This window comes from Leuciscus leuciscus, assembly GCF_965113295.1.
Source record: "Leuciscus leuciscus genome assembly, chromosome: 1".
Taxonomy (NCBI): domain Eukaryota; kingdom Metazoa; phylum Chordata; class Actinopteri; order Cypriniformes; family Leuciscidae; genus Leuciscus; species Leuciscus leuciscus.
Window position 1 is genome coordinate 59,022,451 of NC_138725.1, and position 17,638 is coordinate 59,040,088.

Below are 17,638 nucleotides of genomic sequence, written 5' to 3' on the forward strand. Positions count from 1 at the left end.
TAGCCCACACCCAAAGGACAAATGCTTAGTCATATGTAGACACAATATTTAATAAAAAAAATATTTATTTAGTTTATAATGTTAAGTAAAACCAAAAACAAGGATAGGGGTGCACTGCAAACTGCTCCAAATTCAGTTGCCAAATGCTTTTATGTGAAAATCTCAACTTTACAGGTGATGTACAGATCCAAATGATAAGATTATAATGCAAAATGTTTTTCAAAATGTATTTTGTAACCAGTAATATATAATTTATTATATAATATAATGTAATCAATTCTTTAACATAACTTCAGTAATGATGTAGGAACATCTCTAAAACAATCTATACACTTTCCAGGAAGTTGAGGGCACTTGTGAAAATTCAGCAGTTCATTTGAAGAGGAATGGTGAGAGACTTCTGTCGCTACATGCATGGTAGGTTCTCGTTGAGTGTATAATGTATTCAATGGTAATTGGCTAATGCTTCACAGGTTAGAAGGGCAAGGCTTTAAGTCAGTATTACAATAAAATGTCAACTACTTAACGAAAATAACAGGTACAAGTGTGATATTAATAATTTGGCCAGGAACCAGAGCCCGAAGGTGATTGGTAATAATCAGGCAAAAATAAAATGCATAAAACAAAAGTGAGGGTGTACATTTACTAAGGTGTTATTTACAAATAAGTGGTTCACAGAGTTTAATAAGAGCGCTTAAGCAATTCTTGTAAAAAAAAAAAAAAGAATTGACCATTTTTTTGCATACATTCATCCATGCACATCCATATAAAAGCACAATCTCTATCTTCAGTCACACACAAAAACTCCATAAAAAAGGTTCCATTTTTTACTTCCACAGTTAACAGTTGCAGTGGTGCTGATTTATGGCAAAAATTCTGATGCACTGCAGCAAATATTAGTCTGAAAACATTTTCACAGGTGTCCAAGTAAGTTCCTCAAAACACAATTCCTATTGCTGCACCGATCCAACAGGAAGGCTTATTCAGAGTACAAAATGTGTTCTGTATATAAGCAGAACCTTTTATTCATATCTAAAAGTAGCCTTCCTAGCCAAAACAGTCTCCTTAAACATATTTTTTCTTTAAATGGCAACACTGGTTTTAGATAAGTACAAAAGGGGAACTTTTACCAACAGTACAAAATACAGTGTCATTATCTGTCAACCACTAGGATTCAATAAGTCACATAGGAGTAAACACAAATTTATTTAGCAACCATTTCACCCGTTTGTGAAATGTACGATTTCCACACATCTTAATGGTTCAGGTCTACATAGTCACAAAACAAATTAAATGTTTAAGTAAACCACTACAATAAAAGAAATCTAAACTGATATAATCTCTCAATTCTTACAACAGCCCATATTTTCATCAATATCAAATTTATATTCATTTCCATTCATATTTCTTTTGAAAAGGAAAAAGCTTTTTAAGGCTTATGGATTGCTTCCCAAAGTCAGTTTTAAAATGGCTCATGGTAATTCTTACAAAAAATGGGCATCACTTAAGGAAAGCGAGACAACATCTTAAGTGCAGATTCAAAGTTACGACTCCCTCTGGCCTCATGAACTGCTGCTAGAACAACTTCAGATGTCTAAACCATCTAAAGGACATCTAAGAGAGTGTGAGGACTTCAGACGCTTCATTACAAGCGACATTCAGTGCTAATTCTTGGTACCTAGTTTTGATGGTTGGAACAGATACCTCACTCAGGTAAGTGCCATGTCTCTTATTGTGCTTTTCATCCAACTTTTTTCTCCAGCTCTGCATCTTTACACCTCATCACTACTGAGCATCTATGCAAAAGAAGGGTATAGCCAAGACGGTGCCATAATCAGTCCTGGACAGCATGTGAGTTACTTGACATTGAACACTATGAGGGGCCTCTCTTCACGCTTTTGCCAGGGGCTCTTCTTATTCTCGCCGTCGTCATCTTTGTTGTCGGCTTCGTTGTCATCATCAGGACTGGTGACAGAGTCTCTGTGGACCTCGCTGGCACTACTGCGGGTGCTGTTGTCACGACTGCGGCCCTTACGAGGAAACGTCCCACCTCTGGACTCCGAGGTCTCATCAAGCAGTGGTGCTGTGGAGTTCTCCTCAGGTGAGTACACGGCTGAATGGCCCTCACTGCTCGAGTCTGGCGTTTCGATAACGGGAAGTTTAGAATAAATCTTTCCATGAGCTTTTCTTTCACCTCCCTCCTTCACCTTGCCCTCCTCTTTTGTTTTTCGGTGAGTAGATTTCCCTGAACTCATGGGGATTCTTTTAGTACGGTGGTCCTGGGCTAGATGGCTGGGGCCCACGGGTGCACGCAAGGCTTCATTGCTCAGCTCAATGTAGGAGTGTCTAACAAGAGAGTTTGAACGGCCATCAAGGGAAACAAACCATGCCCGGGGGTGAGGCTTTACCCCAAACTCCAGCAGCTTCTTCTCTGTCATTGCTTGCAACTCTCCATTCATTTGTGCAATAGTGGAGTCATTGAAAAGGACAGGAATACGGACGGGGGCAGTGGATTGTTCAGATCCCCAGTTCTCCTCTGAAGGTCCCTCTGCTTGCTGGCTAGACTCTTCCTCTTCCTTTTCTTGCCTGGGCTGCTGCTGCTGTTGCTTTTGGTGTTGACCCTGTTGCCGTGGCAGTGTCATGCTAACCTGGATGCCCTCCATATCATGCTGCAGCTGTTGCTGCCTTTCCATGGCCTGCTCCACAGCTGACAGGTCAGAGGACAGATGCATGTAATGTGCAGGGATGACCAGTGTGGGCACCATGCTGTGGTACATGCTCTCTTTCATCTGCTCCATGGAGTGACAGAAGATCAGCTGGCCAGGCTGGGTGTTGACAGAACTGGGCCGAGTGAGGGGATCCCCTGCCGATGCATAATACTCTGGAGGTTTGCTGTCCTGACTGTGATCCTGATAGTGACCAGCAAACGGTGGCAAAAGTGGAGGTGGAGACGGTGGGTCTGACGAATAGCCCTGGTTGTCTTTAGCATTATGGTGATGGTATCTGCGCTCATCAGAGTCCTCAGCAGAGCTGTAACCTTTGCTATAGTCGTCCTGTAGAAGCGGATTTCGAGTTCCTGAGTTTGAAGAGTGAGTGGCCTTCAATGGGAAGCTCTCTCCTCGCTTTGTGTCAGCATTCATCCTGGAGTTGCGCTGCCTCTGGGTGGGGCAATGTTTGAAGAAGTCCTCTCGAGAGCTGTGGAGATCACGGTTGGAGGAAAGTTCAGATTTGATGCCGTCATGGTCACCGGCCGAGGAAGCTGTCTCCACGTGTCCACCACTGATGAGATTGAGGTGGGAAGTGGATGTGCCCTGGTCTCTCTTTGAACTCTCCAGAGTGGAAGAGGGGTGCATTTTCCGTCTATGGTGCCGAGGTTTCAGACATCGCCTCCTGGAAAAAAATAATAACAATATCAGTTAGCTATTATCCCACCAAGTACTGTATATATATATATATATATATATATATATATATATATATATATATATATACATATATACACACACACACACACACACACAAACACTGAACAAAATTATAAACGCAACACTTTTGTTTTTGCCCCCATTTTTCATGAGCTGAACTCAAAGATCTAAGACTTTAAGATCCAAGATCCAATACAGTAAAACTGCACATTTTAGAGTGGCCTTTTATTGTGGCCAGCCTAAGGCACACCTGTGCAATAATCATACTGTCTAATCAGCATCTTGATATGCCACACCTGTGAGGTGGATGAATTATCTTGGCAAAGGAGAAGTGCTCACTAACACAGATTTAGACAGATTTGTGAACAATATTTGAGAGAAATAGGCCTTTTGTGTACATAGAAAAAGTCTTAGATCTTTGAGTTTAGCTCATGAAAAATGGGGGCAATTTTGCCAAAAGACAAATACAAATGAAGTTTAGTGTCTTGCTCAATTTGCTCATGGAACTGATCTTGCCATGACATATTCTAGGGCTGCCCCCGACTAAAGATTTTTCTAGATGACAAGTAGTTGTTCATTTAAGCAATTATTCGACTAATCGCATGTTTATTTTTAATTAAATATATACTGAGGAGAATACTAAACCATAAAGAGCGTTTAATATATAGGCGTAATATAGCCTATTCCGTGCTCAAGCGCACACATAAAGCTTGCTGCAAAGCAATGAATGTGTCGGAAAAAATAGCAAGGAGACATTTTATTTATTTGTTAATAAACTATTGTTTTCTGAGTCAGTGTTGGCTGCAAAGATGAAGTTCACGATGCTGATTTGCCATTTCCACATTATAGTGGATACGCCTATAGAGAGAAATGTATCTTTCATACGGATTACATAAGCAGAAAGTTATTTTCATTTTGAATTGGTTCATTTAACAGTAGACATTTTCAAGCTTTCTAATGATATATTTTTCATGTCTGTCAGGCAAGTAGCCTATACGCAGAGTTCATTTTTGTTAAGCGCTTCAGTCCACAGAGACTTGAGACAGCAGAAAACGCATCCTGTTTGTTTTCTTTATTTTATAAAAGCACGTTTTCTTGTTATTGTGAGTTTACACAAATAAAAGACCCTTTACAGTTTTCAGAAAAAATGCAAGTGATCGCGCTGGCGCCTCCATGTCATGCATATTTAACGATTGAATTTCCTGCCCGACATACTGTTATTATCACAAAGAACCGTCGTTAACAATCTGTTCCTCTCACAGACTTTGTCACTAGGTTTTTTTCTGTGACTAACCGACTAATACAATTTTGGCCGACTAAGCCTCTTCTAGACGACTAACGTTTAGTCTACTATTAGGGGCAGCCTTAGTAGATTCAAAACTTGCTATTAATCACTTTTTCGGGCACACAACAAAAATGCACACAGAGTGAAAATACCTGCAGTAGTACAGTAGTAAACACAGCAGAATAAGCACTAGCAGGGCCATGGCACCCAGAATCGCTAGCAGGAAAATGGTGTGGTAGGTAGTGATGTCTCTCAGACCAGAGGTGTTCAGTCCTGTTCCTTCAACACAAAAAGTATTTTTATTTTCCCATCTCTTAAGCATAAAAAAATTAAACCAACTATGTTTAGAAATTAATGTTATAAAAAGATGAAAATGGATATTAAACAAAATTTGAATCTATATAATACAATATAACATGCCATGTAACTGCTGCTGTCCTCACCTGAAGTTGAGGGAAATGCTGCAAGCCAGTATCCTAAATTTGGAGCCACAAAACTCCATGTCATCTGAGTGCCCTCTTTTTTAATGTATCCAGCACCGCTTCTGATCCATAGACCTGCAGCAAACCAGGACTTTATTACAAAATGAGCAGACAAAATATTAAAAAAAATTTTTTTAATAAATAAATAAATGAGCAGACATGGATAATTGCAATGAAATCTTGCTTCAGCATACAGAAAAAGCTCAATTTAATGTGAATGGGCAGTGTGCCAGGGACAGATTAGACCCAACCTGTGCCAAATTACACATCCAATAGCTTTTCTTCATTAAAAAGTCATTTTAGGATCAGCCTAGGTTACCATTCAATATTCAAAATCACATCTGATAATGGAATATGGTACACCAAAGCAGGGCAGCGAGGGGCACACATTTTGCAACAAGCCCTAAGGCCAGACAAATGAGCACAGAGAGTTAATATGTTCTGACAGGGTGAACCCTGACAAATACGATTTCAAATGTCTCCCTCCACTAAAGCCGAAATGTTCTCCCTGTGCTAGACTGGAGCATACAAATTGGACCCGTTACTATATAGTAGTAAAAAACAACAACAAAATGTAATTATTAGACATTGATGCTTTTTATTGTCTATTAAATATGACTTATTTATCATTTCAGATTTCACAGCTTTGTGCACTTTCAGCTCTACAGCAGAATCCAAAGTACCAAACCCTGACTCGTGCACAAAAACAGACCCAGGCAGCTGCATGCAATGTGTAATTATGCACACTAGAAGGTGCTATATGTTCATCTCAGCAGGGGCTTTCAGAACCATGTGCATAAGTATTCCCTGTCTCTGTATGGGCTACTTCCTCTGTGATCTGTCTCCAAAACAAACAGGACCTTAGTAGTCACATGGCAAATTTCAGCAACACAATGAATGTTTTCATAATCTGAACACATTGGGGCATTCAGGCCCCACCCTTTTTAGATAAAGCAGAGGGCTGGGACTCAGCAGTCTGTGACATCATGTAAATTTGTGCTGTGTTAGTATGAGACTCTGTGACTAAGGGCTTTGGGTTGTGCTTTGAGAATGGAATCGCCTTCTCATTTATATTCCCAACATCCACGTTTCTACAGAGCAAAGTCTTAGACAAAACAGACTTTTGTAGTTTACAGCCACACGCGTCCATCACATGGTCAAAGACACACTTACAGAAAGATTATATCTGCCCACACTCAATAATACAGGATCATGTTCTGCAGAACTGACTCATCTCTGGAACGCAGTTCTCTGACCACCCCCACACACTAAATATTTTTAATAAGTAAGTTTTCTTTCTCTAAAACTGTCCAGCATTCTCCATCTAGATTTAGACAAGATAGACTTGTCCGCATCCTTGTAAAAGTTGGCACCGTTTGAACAGCTCCATGTACTAAGCTACTATATGCTCTAAAATCTTTCTTTCCTTGGCTCTAAATGGAGTGCTTGTCCACCTTATCACTCATGAAGAAAAATTGTCTAGAAAAATATCTAGACAAGACTAAATTATAGTTGAAGGACTCACAATATATGATATATAATAAATAAATAAATAAATAAGTGATTACCAAATTATAAATACATGATTCATACACTACCATTCAAAACTTTGAGGTCAGTACGATTTTATAATGTTTTTGAAAAATGTCTCATGCTCACCAAGGCTGCATTTAAAAAAAATTACTGTAAAGTAATATTGTGAAATATTATTACAATTTAAAATAACTGAATTAGTATTATTAATGAATTATCGCCAATAATAATTTAAGCAGTATATTAGAATGATTTCTGAAGGATCAAGTGACACTGAACACAGGAGTAATGCTGAAAATTCAGCTTTACCAACAAAGGAATAAATTACATTTGAAAATACTAGTGCAGTGCCCGCAAAATCAGTTTTTGTGTTTGTTTTTAGTAATTGTTGGTTTGGTGTGGTGTGCTCATTGTTACAGTCAATTACACAGCAAAAGTTCAGTGACATTTTTATTTGTGCATGGTAGAAAGCAAATACTGACACTGACATAATGACATACAATGAATATGGAAAATTGAACTACATGGTTGCAAAACAATTTATAATGGTGATATTAGGTGACATGTATTTGGGTATCTGTGTACAGTTTAGATTAGATTAGATTAGTTTAACATTAGTTTCAACTTTGTTGTCATTGTGCAGATTATAATTATAGAGACAATGAAAGGCAGTTAGCGTCTAACCAGAAGTGCAAAAATGCAGAAAAGTGCAATGTGAACAGTATGGACAAGTAGTGCAGTATAAACAGTACATGACATATAGTGCAGTGTAGACAGTAGTATACAGTTAATGAAATGTTATGGTGTACAGTAAGGATATGGGGATTTGCCGTCACGATCGGTAAGAGGAGAGTTAACCTCGTTTAAGCCTGCATAACCTACATGAGCTATCCTGTTGAATAGGCAGGGCAACTATTTAACATAGCATATTCAACATCAAATAGTTACTGGCTAACTTCAGCGTGCATGACACAGTAATAACTGAGCAAACAGTTTGTGAATAGGCTACTACAAATAATGGCCATAAAAAAGAGACTGTGAACGCATTGAATAGGATATGTTTAGTTGGTGAATAGCATGGTGTTTGGTGTTTTTAGCCCCCAACGGCGCCTTCCAGGCAGCGAGGGAATGGGTAGGTTTAAGGTTGAGGTTAGGGTTAGCTGCCTGGAAGGAGCCATTGGGGGCTAAAAACACCATCGAGCGAATAGCATAGGCTACTATTACACAGTAGGTAGCGATAACGTTAAGTGCACCAGAATAAAATATAATATTCCAAAGTAAACAGTAGCTGACTTACAGATTCAGTTAACAGCCACAAATGAATAAGCGTGACGATTCAGGGAGCAGGCTACACAGTGAACTCAGAGAAAACGCTACTTAAGCTCCGCTGCTTTCTTCGACCCTCTCTGTCTCTGGTCCTGTGCTGTGCTCACTCAGTGTGCAGTGTGAGAGGGGGAGTGGCCAGCTGTGCTCACTCAGTGTGCAGTGTGAGAGGGGGAGTGGCCAGCTGTGCTCACTCAGTGTGCAGTGTGAGAGGGGGAGTGGCCAGCGGCTAGAGTGACAAAAGCCAATGTGTGCTTCTTTTACCGATATATTTACCGATATCTTTTGCATTTCTAATCCAAACAACATCAAACTTGGCACTGCACTTACTCGTGCCCGTAGAAAGACACCTGTCAAGTTTGACATCCATCGGACTAATGGTTCGAGAGATATGCGAATAACAGACACAGACAGACAGAAAGACATTCCTGTAATTTATAGATAGATAGATGTTCAAATAGAAAACAGTTAATTTAAATTCAAATAATATAACACAATATTACTGTTTTCTGTGTGAATATATTTTAAAATTTAATTTATTCCTGTGATGGTAAACCTGAATTTTCAGCATCATTACTCAAGTCTTCAGTGTCACATGGTCCTTCAGAAATCAGTCTAATATTATTATATTATATTTTATCTTATGTATACATATATTTTTATATTATATTTTAAAATATATTCATATAGAAAACAGTTCATTCAAATTCTAATAATATTACACAATATTACTGTTTTTGCTGTATTTTTGAATAAATAAATGCAGTCTTGGTGAGCATAAAAATAATTACATTATTTGTGCATTGTTAAATAATGCTAAATCTGTATGAATATCCATCGAATATTAACAAAAAAAGTCCTGTACTGTAGGGGTAATACTCAGACAACAGAACATCCTTTCAACAGACTTATCTGTCAAGGGTCAAAGGAGGCTTTTCCAGGCCAACTGACTCTCTTATTGCATTATGAATTGAATGGGGACCTCTTATTGAATCTCTTAAATGCATTGTGGGACATCTTTAATTATTGTACTTATATTACCCACCAAGACCAGTTCAGGAAAACAAGCTGAGAATGACATACATGCAATCACACATGGCAAAGGGACCAAGACGTTGAGGCACTGCATACTGAAATGGGTGGGTAAAAGGGGGAGCTGGGATTAGGTTGCCATAGACTAAGCTGCTTAGTTTAAAATCATTTGAGATTTCTCTGTGGAGCTAAGATAGGCTAAATGAATATTTTACCACACTTTAGGAGAGATCCCAATAAGCAGTCCAGACATTACAGAGAAGAAAAAAAAAGTAACACAAAAATACCGTATAACCTGGAATGACGTGAAACTATATCAAAAGCAATCTAAGGGAAATTAAGACCTAAATGTACAGCCAGAAAGTGGGCCGATACCCTCTTTTAGTTGTATTGATTTTTCCACCAGAGCTGTTCTCTTTATTAAGCGGGCACCAGTGAAGGATCTAGGGAATTCTGCAGAGCTTGCCAGGTACTAAATCACATCCTGTTTTGGGAGCTGTGTCATGACAGGGTCAATGTCTGGAGATGATTTCTGCTTTATGAATTGGCAGGCTATTATCTCTCCGTTGTGAGAAGACTGAACAGCTTTCTTTAATTTGTACTGCACATTCACTTCACCTGCTCTCACTTTATCTGAACCTGCTTAAATAACTCAAATAAATTTGTAAAGTTAAACAGTCTTTCTCCATCTCCCCTTTACCATATTTTCTTACCTTTTCTCTGCTTCTTGTACACTTCTTAACAATTTACGACCCCCTCTTCCAAATGCTGCCTTAAGCCCTTGTGGTCTTCCTGGAGGCTTAATTTTGCATGTACTATGACAAGGGTTTATAATCCTGCCTCAGAAAAGTCAATGTCATACCGAGTTTAGCACCAAGCTGCCCCAACACACTTGTCTGGAAGTTTCTAGTAATCCTGAAGACATTGTTTAGCTGGTAAATGTGTTTAATTATGATTAGAGATAAACTAGACCACTATAGAATCTGCATCAGCAAAAAGGGGTGCATCAAGAAAACATGGTGCCCCCTAAAGTGGGCGTCCGTGATCACCCTCCTAATTACATTGGTAACAAAGTTGCTAGTTTGATTAATATAACTGGGATAAAATTGTCCATATACCAGTTTCCAAATTTACCCATATTTTGTTAAATGCTGTTTACCTGTTCTGTCCTCGAACCTCCAGACTGGGACACTGGTGGCAGTTTTGAGAGGAGAGTCAGAAGGAAGAGGGATAGAGATGTGAATGGCTTCTGACACCTGGACCTCAGTGCCGTTGGGCCCAGTGAGCTGAGCACACATTGCAGCTAGTGCAGTTAGCTCCACCCAGCTACTGTTGGTTCCTGAATCAGAAGTAATAGCAGAAAATGTGTAACTCTCAATGAAGCCACAATGTGCTGTGCTGTGCGTGCGTGTGGTGTGGGGTGGGGGGGTAATAGTAATGGCCAGATAGATGGGTAACTCCACAGAAACATATCTCTTTGAAGAGGTGTTTGGATAAACTCACCTGTTGAGTTGTTCTCCAAGGCGAGGGGGTAGGGGAAGCCCCCAAGCTCATATTGACTGCGGGAAGAGGTGAGCATTGCAGAGAGTGTGATTTGGGAGGTGTTTAGTGGTGGTCTGATGGCTCTCCTCTGAATTTGTACCCATGGCTGTCTCCGGGATCCTAGACAACAGAGATAAAGACTTTTTCTTTTTAAATGTATAGGTATAGTGAGTAAGAATGGATTAATTGTAAATCATTTATAGATTCTGTTAATGATAAAGAACCGAGTCATAACTATTTCTCACATTATTTCTCACGTTATTGGTTCCCAACCCTAATAATGGGCTGCTTTTGGGATTTGTTGTTTCCAGCATTCACTCGTGAATGAAGTTTTATAGGATTCAGTAACCACTTCCTTTAACCAGTGTTGCTGTTATAATGAGGAAGTGATTCAACCTCTCTCTGCTATGGCCAGTCCTCTCTCTTGCCAGTCAGAAGGAGAAATTGTGGGGCAGGATAATTAAGTAATTGCTAAAATACCGCAAGAATATAAAGAAAATGTTTCCCAGAACTATAGAGTTCTTCAAAGTTTCCTGAAACATTTTACAAGAATCCAGAGTTCAGAATCTGCACTGCAGTAATCCCTTCCCCTCCTCCACTTGGCTTGCTTAGTCTGCGAGAGGCAAATAGAAAGGCCTAAAAATACAAGCGTGTATCTCTCACTGTAGGCTGTCTGCTCTGATTAGTGCTGGGTTAGCTGATCACTGATCGGCCCAGGCATTCAGGATAGCGTGGCTGCAGTGGCAGTGCTTGGGGACCTTTGAAAGGTGGCAGGCCTGGATATTCACATATATTTTGGTCACAGTTATTCATTTACTTACCATATCCATCTCTTGATGAGAGGAGAAACTAATACAGTCCAAAGGAATCTCTAAAATTAAACCCTATACCAATTATCTGACCATCTATCTTTGGGCAACATAAACAAACATGTATACCAGCATTTAAGACAAGTGTGAGATTCAATTAGGCTATAAATGGCAAGGCTAATATGAGCCTACTCACAGTCTAACTTTAGCTTTCAGACTCTAAGCCTAACTGCATAATCGTGGCACTAGTAGCGATTTGCATCTTACATGATGATAAGGAAGGCTGCAACAGTGTCTGGCCAACAAAGCTTCCAATTTCTCTAGGATTGCTCAAGGATTGGGCTGCAGATGGGTTGATCCCCTGTAAACCTGACACTGAAAACTATGATTATGCAGTAAAAGAACGGAACAGTCTATTTGGGACTGATGCATTCCCAATTGGCAAGCCTCCTAAGGAGCTTGGGCATTATGAATTGCTTTGAGAATCCCCTTCATGTGCAGCATCATGTGGTTGGCCACCTCTGATGGGGCCGTCTACTGTCAGAGAGATGGTTAGTAGTGGTAAACCTCACAAATGTCAGTTGGCTTCATGAACAGAATAACTATATAAAAAATATATTCCCTTTAACATTTCTTGTTGTGTCACAGATTTTCACAGTTTCTAGGTTTCCTTTATTCTCTTTTAGTTGGGCAATTGGGCCTACTTTGAAGTTCTGCCAACAAGCCAAAATCTTTCTGGTTCAGAGAGGAGTGTTCACTGACACTCATAATTTTTAACTCACCAAATAGACATAGCACTCATGATAAATCACTAAAGTGTACTTCCCTCAACTACAATTTATCATAATTTCCATGACAAAGCCATAGATGTTAGTAGCATCAGTTGGCCTTTTGCACAGAAGGCTGTTTGAATGCTATACGCTGATTTCACGCAGCCGTTATTTTGAAATCGAAAGCGAGGCTCCGGTGGGAAGAAAACCGGAAGTGTCGCCTTTAATCACAGGAGAGTCGTGAATGCGATGGCGTATTGTTGTGTTTAATGATGTTGTGTCAATTCAAAAAATGTACATACATTTCTTTCATACTTTAGACTATATACATTGAAATTAATTTATAAATAAAATATTTTTTTTATATATAATTCAGAATGTAAAAACAGAAGCAGGAATGAACTATATACATATCCTATATTGAATATTAACATCCAATAGTGTAAATCGCGGCAGCAGCTTCAGGTTGGTAATCCAAGGCATTGTTGTTTATCTTTACTTCCGGGGTTCTTCCCACCGGAGCCTCACTTTCGATTTCAAAATGGCGGCTGCGTGAAATCAGCGTATAGATTAGTATTGCTGACCTTGGGGTCAAGCTATCTGAGGAAAACAATCAGAGATTACACTGAGTGTCTGTTACCCACTCTGATATAGAGACCTTGTCACGGTTTTGTTTTTGGGTTTGTTCACGTCATGTTTCCTTGTCTGTCATGTGATCCTGCCTTGTGTTCCCTTGTCTGTCATGTTGTCATTGGTTCATTGTTTCATTGTTCACAGGTGTCCCTTGTCTAGTCATTAGTCTTGTGTGTATTTAAGCCCTCATGTTTGTATGTGTCTTTGTCTAGTATTGTTCGCTGTAACCACTGCTTGTAAGTTCACGTTTTTCATGCCTTGCCATGCTTTTGTTTCATGTTTGTTTTTGTTATAAATAAACTGCACTTGGGTTCTCTCAACTTGCCTTCAGTGGATACCTTATTACAGACCTTCAATTGTGGGAGTGGCCAGGTCAATGAATGTGTACCATTTGCTTACTATAAATGAATGTACGTTTGGATAAAAGCATCTGCTAAATTAATAAATGTAACTTTTGTCTTTAAGAAGATTAAATGGTTCATAACCCATCAGCTGGACTTTTGTCATGAGTATCAGAGATGATTGTTACACTATTACATTTTACCTCAGGAAAGTAAACCATTATTATAGCTCATAGCTAGAAAAATAAACTGAGCATATCATCACATAATATAAATTATAATAATTTAAACTCATAACATCGAGGGATGTCCTGATCAAGCTTTTTGTGCCCTCAGATCTGAGTTGTTGAATATTGAGTATTTGCCGATACAGGGTCCCAGTCCGATACTTGTATTTACCTAGTGCTGGGTGCACACAACTACATTACAGTTATTAAAATCAATCAAATGTCTACAGGGATGTGCAGAGTTTCTCAGGGGCTCAAATGTAAAAAAGGGGTATCTATCACTACAGAGTAACTCTGATATAACAATTACTAAAGTAATTATATTTTACTATGTATTATTTTATTTTAATAATAATATTAATAATGAGACTGGCTAAAATCCACTTCAGCTGAATGGGGATAGGACAGCATTGTTTAACATTGAAAAACGTTTGCCCCTCATTTCGCTTTGTAATTCACTACTGGTTTTGTGTCTATAATATTTTATTCGGGTAATTTTTCCAGCCTATTAATTTGTTCTGACTTTATATACTGTAATCAAATATGCTGAAATGTAAAGATTAACCAGAACAATAAGCAGAATAACTGCAAAAAAAAAAAGAAAAAAGAAAAGAAAAGTGGATTTAAGGTTAGAAAGCATGAAGCTTATAGTCCAAAGCAAGACACATCCCATAGTGACGCTTTATGGCAAGTACGTCTCAAATAGTCTGACAGCATATACAAATAAACAGAACATAAATTATTTGAGTAATTTGTTACAAAAGTATGCATCAAATATGTTAAACACCGTATGACGTGCTAGAATAGACTTTATTAGTTTTCACACCATTAAAAGGAAAAGATGAAGCTTGAATGTGCGTGTTCATTTTCCTTTTAATGGCGGTTGAAGGTACCCAAACCCACTTGAAGGTACACACTGCAACCTACTGCATGACACCTCTGTGACATCTGATGTAAAATAAAGGATCGGGTTTAGGATAGCCAATGCCGAGCAGTTCTCCTCTGGATAATGAACGAACAGTGTGCATTGTGGTCGTGTAATAACATTAATATAACATTATATACATTTAACTATTTTCACATAGTTGTTAAAATATATTTTATATTATTTATATTATTATATTTTATTTGAACTATCAGCAAATATATTTTGTGATATATATATATATATATATATATATATAATATAATATATATTTACTGTGATGTGATCAACATTAAATGGTATTAAAAATACTCATACCATGATTGATTTTTGTCATACCACCCACACATGGTAGCAGTCGAATGACTCAATAGCTATCTGTATCTCAATAGGCCCTGTGCCTGGAAGCTATTCATGCAAGCAGGTCTCAGGAGATTTACATTCAACTCACACTCCTGCTTGATTCTCACCAGTTTATTCTCAGAAAAAACACACTTCCCTCCTCTTTCACCCTGCTCCACTCTCTAGTCAAGGGAGTCATTTCTCATCCCTCTCTTCATTGCACATCAGTTACAGATGTGCTTGTGCTCTTTTGGGAGAAAGACAATGCCCCTACTGGCCAGAGAAAACGAGATACTAACTAAAAAAAGGATGTACAAAAACTGATTTATACATACTTGTAATGTAGATTTAACTAAATATTAAGCTATCACGAAATTACAAATATTTTGTCAATCGTTAATTATGATTAACAATATGTGATAAGATTTTAAAGTGCTAAATGTTTGCGGTTATTGCATAAAATCACAATTGTATCAAAATTGCTTTCAGGCGATTCTGTAATCAGGAAAGGACTAAATAGAATAAAATGGGGTTGCATATTTTAAATGTAATTCATTCCTGTTGTGAAATCCACCTAAAGATATCCAGATATACAAACACAACAATGATATACAGCAGTGGCTTTCCAAACATTCAGATTCACCATTTATATTAGCATGTTTCTAAACAAACCCTCAAGCCCAAATCAATTGAGTGACTTCTTTTCAGACGGGCATGCTGTGAACACAAAAATCCACCCACGCTACGGCTCCGTTTATGCTGTTTCAGTCTGTACATTCGATTGACTCACTTTTCATAAAAAATGCTCACAGAAAACATAACCCGAGTCTCTGCAAACAAACAAACTAGAGGTGCGTGTTTGAGCAAAACAATAAATGCATTATATTTTGCATGAATTCGTCCTCTAGATTCAGGGGGCATTAACAAGCTCTTTATAACAGACATTTTGTGGTCAGACAGCAGCAGAACCTAATTGATGGACTAGCCGATTTCAGATCAGGTTTTACATGACACATTCCTCCCACATAACAGAGACAGATATGCAACACTTTAATAACCCCTCCTCTTTCCAAAAGCACATTCTACTGGCACTGCCAAAGTTGCCATGGTAATGGGTTTTGAGGCATGAGAAAAAACACACGCCAATGTGAGTCCTGATCTCCCTCTACTTCCCTCTGTAAGCACCATGTTATTATCTGAGGCTAGATGTACTGTAATAGTACATAAATAATACTAAAATAACACTTTTACAGTTGTTTTTACATTTAAATATATAGTTGTTTATAGACTGATTGTTAACTGTTGAAATTCCAGTCAAATTGATTCATCTTCGGTGGTAGGACAACAACTGAGATATGATGCCTGATGGTGACACCTCTTCCCAAAGACAAAGTTGGGGCCAATTGCATTTATTGTACATTTCAATGGCTGCTTAAATAAAATTCAAAAGAGTTTCAATATTAAGGAGTATTATTAAGAGTCCACACCATAACTACAACGATAATGGCACAAAGGAACGATTTTGTTTGGAATCACTTTCAAAAAATTTGTTTCCAGCAGATGAACGATAAAAACCATTGACAGAATCCAATCATAATACAACTGACTTTAAAGAGCTATAGCATTTAAAGCAGCAGATGACAAAACTGCAGTGCACACTTATAATAACAACAGGTTGTTATAGTGCACTGGTATGGAAGCTATTATTATTATAGTAATCTTTATATTTATCGCTCTTGGTGTGAACGTTTACTCAAGTCAGGTACAAAAATAATACTTTGGTACAGTAATGAATGATTACTCCAGGACTTTACACTCTTACTAAAATGTCTAAATCAGACTGCAAGGCCTTTTTTCTGTGCTGGACCCAACAAGTTGCCCATTTATCTCTGGAAGAGCTTGGAGACACTGATGGTATTCTATCCTCTCTTACTGAATGTAAAGAGAGAATGAGAGCAAGCTGTTGGCTTGTCAGCAGAAGAGGGAATGGGAGGAGGACACGGCAACATTTGAGTGCATGTAACTATAATCACTGATCACATCAGGGACCCACACACACACACACACAGCTACACAGTCCCTTTATGCACAGAGAGATCGAGCTCATTAAGTTGATAAGGATCAGGCAGAAAGAGCTGTGTCAGGATGCCTACACACACATACATAGAAAAAGGATATGCAGGGCTCTGATATTCAAGTTTGCATGAAGCACATTACATCACACTTGGTAGTCCATTGGGTAAAATCACTTCCTACCCAGAAATCTTTCAACTAAAAGTCAGTTTCCCACAACCATAATTTGAGCCATTGCACTCCACATTAAACACCTGACTAGCACTGCAAAACACACAAGCCACCCAGGCAACACAGGCAGCAGTTTCTCTAAATCTTCCTTATGTTTCCAGAGGAAACAACCACCTGCCAAAGCAAATGTGTCATTTGATCATGTTTGTAAATCTTAGTGGACGTTTATTGAGCGTGGAACGTGGTGAAATAGCTTGTAGACACTGCGCCCAGTCTCAGTTAAATTGGATATGCTTATTGGCAGCTCTTGAGATACGAGACTATAGTGTTAGTCTGATTATTTAAACGACCAACTCAGCAGTTCCACACATCTGCACATGTAAACACTGCAGGATGTGTGTGAATCAATGGTGCTGCTTTTGGATCTCAGATTCCAAGCTAACCATGTGGAACAGAGCCTGGCTGAGTCGCAACACAGTATCGGACGGTAACCCCATTATCACTGATGGACATAAAGTATCAGTCAAACCCACAGGAAAACTGCGGTGCTCAAGTGGGAATTACAGGTTTAAGTCCAAACTGGGATGCCTTTCTCTCCCTAGTAATTCCCTTTTTATAGTACTATGCATAGAAAAACTGTGGTGAATTTACTAAATAGAGTTTATTTTTAAAGGCTATGATTAAAGAGATTAAAGAGTTTTCCCACAGTTTTTTACTTTTTACTT

The 17,638-nt window shown here is 38.6% G+C and overlaps 1 protein-coding gene across 2 annotated transcripts in view; it reads right to left on the reverse strand.

Annotated features, from left to right (window-relative positions):
* Positions 1-629: 629 nt before the first annotated feature.
* Positions 630-17,638, reverse strand: part of fam171a2a (family with sequence similarity 171 member A2a) — a 39,420-nt gene continuing 22,411 nt past the window's right edge. The window contains exons 4-8 of one of the 2 annotated variants that reach the window (XM_082183922.1): positions 10,584-10,742; positions 10,240-10,419; positions 5,154-5,267; positions 4,863-4,983; positions 630-3,390 (exon numbers count right to left, since the gene is read on the reverse strand). In XM_082183922.1, the coding sequence (XP_082040048.1) occupies positions 1,857-3,390; positions 4,863-4,983; positions 5,154-5,267; positions 10,240-10,419; positions 10,584-10,742 (2,108 nt within the window). In that variant the 3' untranslated portion in view covers positions 630-1,856. Of the gene's footprint in view, positions 3,391-4,862; positions 4,990-5,153; positions 5,268-10,239; positions 10,420-10,583; positions 10,743-17,638 lie in introns of both variants that reach the window. The other variant, XM_082183921.1, reaches the window with a different exon arrangement.